General features: G+C 39.9%; 1 protein-coding gene across 1 annotated transcript; it reads left to right on the top strand.

The window, feature by feature from the left end:
- The first annotated feature begins 5,028 nt into the window (after window positions 1-5,028).
- On the top strand, window positions 5,029-8,897 carry LOC121885425 (PR domain zinc finger protein 12-like). Its single transcript, XM_042394870.1, has 5 exons — window positions 5,029-5,330; window positions 6,828-7,018; window positions 7,166-7,321; window positions 7,574-7,688; window positions 7,850-8,897. Exons 1-5 carry the CDS (start codon window positions 5,111-5,113, stop codon window positions 8,299-8,301), a joined length of 1,134 nt encoding a protein of 377 aa, XP_042250804.1. The 5' UTR covers window positions 5,029-5,110; the 3' UTR covers window positions 8,302-8,897.
- The last annotated feature ends 340 nt before the right edge of the window (window positions 8,898-9,237 follow it).

Below are 9,237 nucleotides of genomic sequence, written 5' to 3'. Positions count from 1 at the left end.
TTGATCCTCTTCCTTTTTAACGTGCCGTCCCCGTGGACACTTCTGACCTGGTGGTCCATTGTTATCGTCTAATAATTAAGTTGTTCCTGGATCATTCCCAGACTGAGGTTGAGAGGGACAATTATTATTTTTCTTAATACAGGCCTTTCTTTGACACCTTTTCTCGTTCAGGGGCTCATTTATGATACAGTGTTTGAAACCTTATCTGGTATTTGAAGCACAAACTAGACAATATGCTCCAATATATACTTAAACTACAGGGGCAAGTGACAAAACATGAAGTCATGAGTAAAAGAAAAGCAGGTGTGCTTTAAGACTTAAAAGCTTTTTGAGGCAAATTTGTGATTTTGGGCTTTATAAAATATAAGTGACTTGACTGTAAAGGTACATTTGATAATATAATGTAATCAAATACAAACCTTCCACAATCTATGACTTAAAAAATTACCAAAAACTTCAACATCTCTTCTCTGGAGCGATAAAATCTTTAAAAAGTTGTTGCAGGACAATAATGTACATTTGATTGTCAGTTTTTTTTTTGGTTATCTTTTATATATAATACTCATATTCAGATCATTTCAAGTATATTCTGCAGTTTCTGTTGGATGTGTGTTGTGTCCAGTGTTGGAAAGTATATTGACTTTCAGTATTTGCATTTTCTGCTACTTTACACTTTTACTCCCCTACATTTCTGACTTTTTTACTCCACTTGATTTATTTTTCAGCTATAGTTGCTTTGCAAACAGCGATTTTACTCATGCAAGCTTATAGGATACGTTGCACTGCTCAGAGGTGAATAACGTATCGAAATCTTTTACTTAAATAAAAGTAGCAGTATCACAGTATAAAAATACTCATTGCAAGTAAAAGTCTTGCATTCAAAATCTTATTTAGATAAAAGTACACAGTTGCAAAATGTACTTAAAGTCTTAAAAGTAAAAGTACTTATAATGCAAAATGGTCATATTTATATACAGATATACTGTGTCTGTAAAAAAATATTCACTCCTCTTTGGATTTTTCATGTTTTACTGTTTTACTACATTAAATCAAAAGAGATTTGTTGAGGGTTTTGACACTGAAAACAGAAAAAGACCTTTTCATTGTCAAAGTGAAAACAGATCTCTACAAAGGGAAATATTAATTACAAATATTAATGATCTGTGTTAGTCATGAAATCTGTTTGCACTGCTGAAATATTAAATGTAGCATCATTGAAACTATGAAAATTAATTTGTGGGTGAGTTGACAATAAAGTTCTCCTGAGTCTTGATCTGAGAAGCAACAAAAGCTGTGAAATAAATCTAGTGGGGTAAATATTTCCCTCTGAAATGTAGTGGAGTAGAAGTACAAAATAGCATAAAATGAAAATACTCAAGCGAAGTACAAGTTTGTCAAAATTGTACATGAGTAAATGTACTTTGTTACATTCCACCACTGCTGTTGTTATAGATTAAACTAATAGTAACAGTAAAAAACAGATAAAAGTTGCTCCATCTGGACCAGATACAATAGTAAAATTATACTTTAAGACACTAGAAATAAAAAAAAACAATAATATAATAATAAACATGAAGAAAAGAGATGATGCATTTTGATACTTTAAGTGAAAGTACTGACGTGAAATAGTAAATGCAGGACTTTTACTTGTCATGGAGTATTTTACATCATACTTTAAGAAAAAGATCTGAGTGCGTCTTTCACCACTGGTTGTGTCTTAATCCTCATTCAAGAATCATTGAGCCATATTGATCTGTTTGAATTGTCTTTTCATGTAATTTAGTGTCTAAAGAGGAGAAAACACACTGAATCTGACATAATCTGATGTAGTATTTTTGTATACATGAATGTTTAATGATGTTTAAATCATTGTTTCACTGCCTGTTCTCCCATTTATCTGAATGTTTTAGCCGATAAGTGAAGGCCTAAACAATTTAAAAAACATTTCACCCGCTGAATACATTAAAACAGACATATATACAATTTTGATATGTTGTGATGTTTAACTTTTTTTTACTTAACTTTTACTTGTCTTGAACCTGTTTTTATTGAGACTTGTTGCATGATTTATGTCTTGTTTTACAGGCCTGTGTTATGTTTTTGTTGTGTGTGTGTGTGTGTGTGTGTGTGTGTGTGTGTGTGTGTGTGTGTGTGTGTGGACCCCAAATAAAGAAGAAAACACTCCCTATACCTCCACATCAAGCAGGTGTCCTGACTCCCTCTTTCCTGTCCATCAGGAGGAGGAGGAGGAGGAAGAAGAGGAGGAGGAAGAGGAGGAGGGACTGCACCTCTCTCACCTCTGCAGCAGATAAGCGGATCTTCAGTATCCATCACACTGAGGCAGCTACCTTAATCTGTTTTTAATGGCCCTGCGGAGGATCCCAGGAGACTATCTCTCTCTTTTTCTGTGTGTGTGTGCGTGTGTGTGTGTTTGTGTGTGTGTGTGTGTGTGTGAGAGAGAGAGAGAGAGAGAGAGAGAGAGAGAGAGTGAGTGTGTGTGTGTGTGTGTGTGTGTGTGTGTGTGTGTGTGTGTGTGTGTGTGTGTGTGTGTGTGTGTGTGCAGCAGCAGGCCCGAGAGTCTGAGTTTCTTAATCTGACTGGGAATATTTTAGCAAGGAACTACTTTTTTTTTTTTTTTTAGCAGGTGGCAACAAATTCTTATTTTTTACATAAACATAAATGCAACATTTTCAAGCAAATTCTTCCTTTTTTAAACACAATTTCTCATTAAAATTTAAACGCTCACATTTATTACTTTTCATTACACGATCGAGTCTATTTTCTCCTCTCTTTTTTTCTGCCTCTTATCCGCAACACAAACGCTTTTCTTTGATAGGTTTCCCACCGGCTCTTTGAAATAAAACAATTACCTCACTCTTTGTGCAATAATTGTCAATCATCCACATTAAATTGATAAGCTTTAAATGGACAGAATAATGGCGTAAATTGTTTTACAATGGCACAGCTAAGCAGGATGATTTGCTATTGCTGACATGCCCGAGGCTTTACCAGCTCCACATAATGCCATAGGTTAATGCATAAATAAGCAAATCAAATCCATGCGTTACCCCAATTCAATTCATTTAATTCCTCTTTAATAAAGAGCGGCCCCACCCCCCTGTCCCCGCCATTTACCTCGGATTTGTGCGATGAATGCTATAAATGTAAATCAATCTAGATGAGAAAGAATCCCATTGAAAAGCGCAGAGAAATTTCATCTGGGAAAAGGAGACAAATGTAGGAGGGGCCCGCTCATAAAAAGCAGCTGTTACACAGTAATCTTTTTTCGTGCCCTGTCACTCACCTTGCCTTTTTTTTCTCTCTTCACTATCTCTGCTGTTCAAAAGAAAGAAAAAACTCTCCTCTATTGTATCTAGTTGCCATATCTTCTTTCCCATTACATTGCCACAGTCCATATTCGTCCAGAAACAGAGAGAGAGAGAAAGAAGAAGAGAGAGTGCACAACTTGCCCATTTTTTTTTTTTCTCGGACAATCCCCTTGTAGTTGTTGCAGTGAAAAGAGGAGTGCATGGATGTCAAATTGCCCTCAAAACACCATGAAAGATTGATTTGCAGCACTTTTCAGGGCCCTGACATTACTTGGAGGGGAGCTGAATAGGAAACCTGTGAGCCGGGGATGGAATAAAGATGTCCTCTCTGCTGGAAAAGAAGGAAAACTGCCCATTTAGCCGCAGTCCATCAAGCCCGAAAAATAGGCGAGAGAGGAAAAAACACAGGAGGAGCGAGAAGAAAAGAAGGGGTCGTATATACTCATCTAAACGTTGTCACAATACCGAGGAGGTGGGGGGGGCGGGAGGTGAGGAGAGAAGGGTGAGGAGGGGAGGAGGAGAGGGGGGGGGGGGGGGGGTCTCTGAACATCCATGAATATTAAACCGCTTACCTCAACAAGGGCTTGAAAAAGTGAGCCTGCACGTCAAAGCAGCTTTGCATTTTTTGCATGCGAACAATGCTGCGGAGAGAGAGAGAGAAAAAAGCTTGTTTCCATTCTTGTTATTCCCGCTCTAACTCCTCTCTCACACACACACACACACACACAAAAATTTAATATTACCACCGCATGAATACGAAATGCCTGAGAAAAAAATGGGAGAGCAACTCCCAGACTCAATGACCCACTTCTGCGCACAGAAACACTCAAAAAACAACTTATCACTTCAGCTGACAGCGATGGTTTTTAGTCCTTTTTTTTTTTAAACACTCCGGATCACGTGACTTAAGCACATTTTTTAAAAAAAACAGAAATGCATTAATTCACTCTCATAACATCTAGACTGCTACTTTAATTATTAAACGCTACAATCTAATATTTTTTGTACAATTCTCATGGGCTTTTTTTTTGCCATTTTGCAGGTTTTTCATTAAGAATAGGCCGTATTTTAAGCACGTGTTGCCATTTTTAGCCATTCAGCATTTACAGCTTCGCAAAGAAATGTTAAATTAATTTAAATACTCCCTCCAGACATGTATTAAGTCATATAAAAATCATCTTCTTGGAATAATAAACTGCGCTTTATATGTTTTTTCCCCCACAAAAATATTCAATTAGCTTGTTAAAAACATCCTTAAAATCCTTTTTAAAAAAGTTGTGATGTCATGAATCATGCACGACTTGAAACTCAGATTTAAGGTGCACATACATACATCATTCTGCACAGTGAGTAACCAAAAAACACATTTTTGACTGACTTTAATGTCATGTGTAGATAATTAAAGTAGAATAAAAGTTTTGGTCTCTCTCTCTCTTCTCTCTCTCTCTCTTGTCTTTTTTTTTTTTTTTTTTAAATAGCGCTGCTGGTTTGTTGGTGCAGCAGGCAGGTCCACACGGTGAGGGGTGTGTCATTAATAAGTAATTAGACAGGGGTCACACTAGCCACTTATATAAAGGGACCCTCACAGTCAGGCAGGGCAGCTTTACGCACAGTCTGGAGGAGTCTGGAGACGGAGGAGCAGCTCTGCGTGTCCACTTCTTCTTCTTCTTCTTCTTTTTCCACTTGCAGCTGCGCCGCTGATATCATTTTCAGGGATTTTCCCCTCTTCTCTTCTTCTTTCTTTCTTCCTTTTTTCCCCCCTTTTTTTCTCGTATTGCAACATGGGTTCCGTGCTGCCCGCCGACGCTTTGGCTCTCAAGTCTGGATTTAAGTGTCCGAGCCGCTCGCTGTCAGACGTGATCACCTCGGACATCCTGCACAGCTTCCTGTACGGCAGGTGGAGGAACGTGCTGGGCGAACACCTGGCGGAGGAGCGGCAGAGCGGCTGCAGCCCCAAGACCGCCTTCACCGCCGAGGTGCTGGCTCAGTCCTTCACTGGAGGTAAGCTCACCTGCGGGCTCACAGCTGCTTTACTGAGGGACTACTTTATTTAGTTTAGTTGATCATATTGTTGCGCACGCTTGGAGAATTTAAATTTTTGTTATTGCAGCCTAATTTGAGTGATTTCCAGTGTTTCATTTAAACCACATTTGCGTAAAAACGCGTCTTTTATAGTACTTTAATTATGATTTTATTCCAGTTTTAACAAAATAAATACATCTTTATCAAAGTCGTGCTTACATTGGATCTACAAATTTGTTTAATCCAAGAGGAAAAATGTCATTTTTTTCCTTTCTGATAGCTAAATTTGTGCGTTTTGTCTCCAATTTAATTTCGAGAAAATCCCACATCCTGTCCAAGACACTTAAAGAACTTTTTCTGTGCTCGTCAAACATTTTATTTCCAAACGTTGAGAACTTGTTGCTGTTTTGCTGCATCTTCTCCTCATTTTTACTGCTTTTATTTCGATCCATTTAACGCATTAACCCTTTCAGAGCTTTGAGACCTCGCGTTTGGAGGCTTGTTAGGCGTGTAACTGCTGCTGATTGAAAGACGCGGGGCATTAAATTCATTTGGTTAACTTTGTGCTTGACCTGGGAAAGTTTCCACTTAAACCTTGCGGAGAGAAAGGTTTCCTTTCTTTGAGATGTCCCGGGTTTTTATCCCGCATTCATCAATCTCCGGACAGTCTCTTTTCCTCTCTTGGCAGCTATGGGGCTCCGGAGCTTTTCTCTTTCTCTCTCCTTAAAAGATTTGCTGTTCCTCGCATAATGCACCGTGGAGGCTAAATCTAATGCTATTCATTGCATGTCAACCATCTAATCGCCTTTCCATTTTTTTGTTGCAGAAATTCCTGAGTCTTTTAAACAAGTCCTCGTTTCATTCAGCGCAAATTTATTGCTACAAAGTTCTTAAAAGGATAATGAATTTGGAATTAGCCGTTTCTTTTCCAGTAAAGTTTAATGAATATCACATCTGAAGCATGACAAATTGCTGGACCCTGGGCAATAGAGGACCATTTAACCCCTATTCGGCCGGGCTTTTCGCAGCCTCACATTTAAAAAAAATCTTTGATTTTGACATTAAAGAAGCGCAAGATTTTTTTTTCCTTTTTTCCCCCTTTCTGATGCGGATGAAAATGCTTTCCGAGGGGGTTTCTCTGCACAACAAAAACTTTCAATTCAGCCAGATAATCGAATTAAACGGAGGATAAAGTGTAGCTTAATATTTCGTGACTAAAATAAGATCCAGTCCATTTGCTGCTTTCAGGACTTTTCCAGCAATCCTGTTTCATGAGAAGCTTTGGCATCCTGCTGAACAAACTTTGATCCCAAAATTTAGATTCTTTGCATTATCTGAATTACATTTATATTCAGTTTCAATTTGAATACATTTATACGCAGTCTGTGTTTATAAATCTAAATTGCGCAGTCAGTGTTTCAATTTCCATTTTGCATGCTCACGTGTCTTCTTTTTTTTTCTTTCTTTTTCCTGCAGAGGTGCAGAAGTTGTCCAGCCTGGTGCTGCCCAGTGAAGTGATCATCGCTCAAAGCTCGATTCCTGGAGAAGGTTTAGGTATCTTCTCAAAGACCTGGATCAAAGCGGGGACCGAGATGGGCCCTTTCACAGGGAGAGTCCTGTCCCCGGAACACGTCGACCTGCTCAAGAATAACAACCTCATGTGGGAGGTAAGACTAATAAAGTAGACCAGACCTCATTTATTCAGTCTCGCGAGAAAAGGTCTGAGTTGATGAATATGAGCTCGTGTGGTTTGTATTAATCAGACTTTTATAGCTTCCTCTGAACCGGGTTTTCTTGCTCTTGTGTGCGCTCAGGTGTTCAATGAAGACGGCACAGTGCGCTACTTCATCGATGCCAGCCAGGAGGACCAGCGCAGCTGGATGACCTACATAAAGTGCGCCCGCAACGAGCAGGAGCAAAACCTGGAAGTGGTGCAGATCGGCAGCAGCATCTTCTACAAGGCTGTGGAGGTGAGTTTTAACATTAAATCTGTTTCTGTTCAGCAGCTGGAAAAATTCATGGGCCTTGAGCGCTTCTGCAGGATTTTAGGCCTGTCGGGGGCCACCGAGCATGTTCATGTCCTTTAGAACAGCGCCGCCTGTTGGCTAAAATGAGGATCGTATGTGTGATTTCTGAGTTGATGTCAGGTTCCTCACATAGCAGCAAAAATGAAAAAAAAAAACATATGGATGAACTGACCTTTGTCCTCCTCTCTGCCTCAGACTATCCCACCAGACCAGGAGCTTCTTGTCTGGTACGGAAACACCCACAACACATTCCTGGGGATCCCTGGAGTTCCAGGAACAGATGAAGAACACCTGAAGAAAAACAGGAATGGTGAGACATTTTATTGATGACTATTAGAAGTTGCAAGTGGTTTTTATTTGTGTCTGTGGATGTCTAAGCCAGTTTTACTTCATTATAGTTCATCTCTGGGCTGCAGCATCCATCTGAGGCAAACATTAACTCATCTTCCTCCTCCTTGTCTCCTCTCCTAGATGAATCCCACCCCTGTGACGGCTCTTCCTTGTGCTCCCCTTCCTCCTCCTCCTCCACCTCCACCACCACTACCAGCTCCGGCCGCATGCGCTGCGTCATCTGCCACCGAGGCTTCAACTCCCGCAGCAACCTCCGCTCCCACATGCGCATCCACACTCTGGACAAGCCCTTCGTCTGCCGCTTCTGCAACCGCCGCTTCAGCCAGTCATCCACGCTCCGGAACCACGTCCGGCTGCACACCGGCGAGCGACCCTACAAGTGTCAAGTCTGCCAGAGCGCCTACTCCCAGCTGGCGGGCCTCAGGGCGCACCAGAAGAGCGCACGGCACAAACCTGCGGTGACCGTGACCGACGTGACCTCCCAAGTGTCCCCTCCTCCCCCACAGATGACGGCTATGCCCCACCAGCACCAGATGCCCCTGGTGCACCACATCCCCACTATGGTGCTATGATGACAGAAACACGGGAGGGACAGTCGAGCAAAACAACGTTGCACTTTAGATTAGAGCTGTAGTGGAGAAGTAAAGAGCTCCTTTATAAAACAGGCCCTCATTACAGGAAATCAACAAGGGGATGTGATAGTAAAAGCATCTGGCAAAGACATTTCAACATGTTGCCTTATTTTGCTTGTTTCTTTGGCCATCATGTGATCAGAAATCCAGCAGGAGGATGTTTTAATGACATGTCTGTATTCTGGAGAGCTGAAATATACTAAAAGAGATCAAGATTTTTACAATTTTAAAGCCTCTCTGTGTAATCTTTAGATCTTAACTGTCACATGTCACCACAAATGTGAGACAAAAGAAATATTTTCTATACATTTTGTGTTTTTTTTTTTTTTTTTTTTGCATCACATCTCACCAGCTCAGGTGAAAAGAAACAACAGTAAAGGGGATGTGGACACATTGTTTCCGCTGTATCGTTTCCACACTGTAAAACGAAAAATGTCACTTTAACCTTGTACAGACTGTATACTTCGAAGAATTGTGTAATTCTAAAAAAAAAAAAAAAAGTATTGTATGCTACTGTATATGTGAATGTAAATATGTTTGTGCTTCTTCTATTCTAAATAAATGATATGATATAAAATGACTTACTGTGTGATTTTAGTTATTATATATGAATCTGTATAAATCTGTCATCATAACACCTGTTGCTGTTTTAAACACTCCCATCACATAAGCACATCTGGTGTTTTTGTGTTAAATCACATATAAATGAGAATGTAGTTTTGTTTTATGTGAATCTGCTTTGAATCTGAGAATTTCATTATGAGAGGTTTTCCCTTTGTGAACAAAGTGCATGTGATCTTGAGAGGGAGAGAAAAAAATCCATATAAGAGACAACAGGCTGATCATCTAGTTTAGTTTTTTAAAAAAAAGTGATTT

Source organism: Thunnus maccoyii, chromosome 19, assembly GCF_910596095.1.
Source record: "Thunnus maccoyii chromosome 19, fThuMac1.1, whole genome shotgun sequence".
NCBI lineage: Eukaryota > Metazoa > Chordata > Actinopteri > Scombriformes > Scombridae > Thunnus > Thunnus maccoyii.
This window is presented reverse-complemented; position numbering and strand designations above follow the sequence as displayed.

Bases quoted from the DNA above. Each gene is read 5' to 3' on its own strand.
- LOC121885425 (XM_042394870.1), top strand. From the start codon at position 5,111: ATGGGTTCCGTGCTGCCCGCCGACGCTTTGGCTCTCAAGTCTGGATTT. The intron at 7,019-7,165 runs GTAAGACTAATA...GTGTGCGCTCAG, and splicing joins ATAACAACCTCATGTGGGAG to GTGTTCAATGAAGACGGCAC. The intron at 7,322-7,573 runs GTGAGTTTTAAC...TCTCTGCCTCAG, and splicing joins TCTTCTACAAGGCTGTGGAG to ACTATCCCACCAGACCAGGA.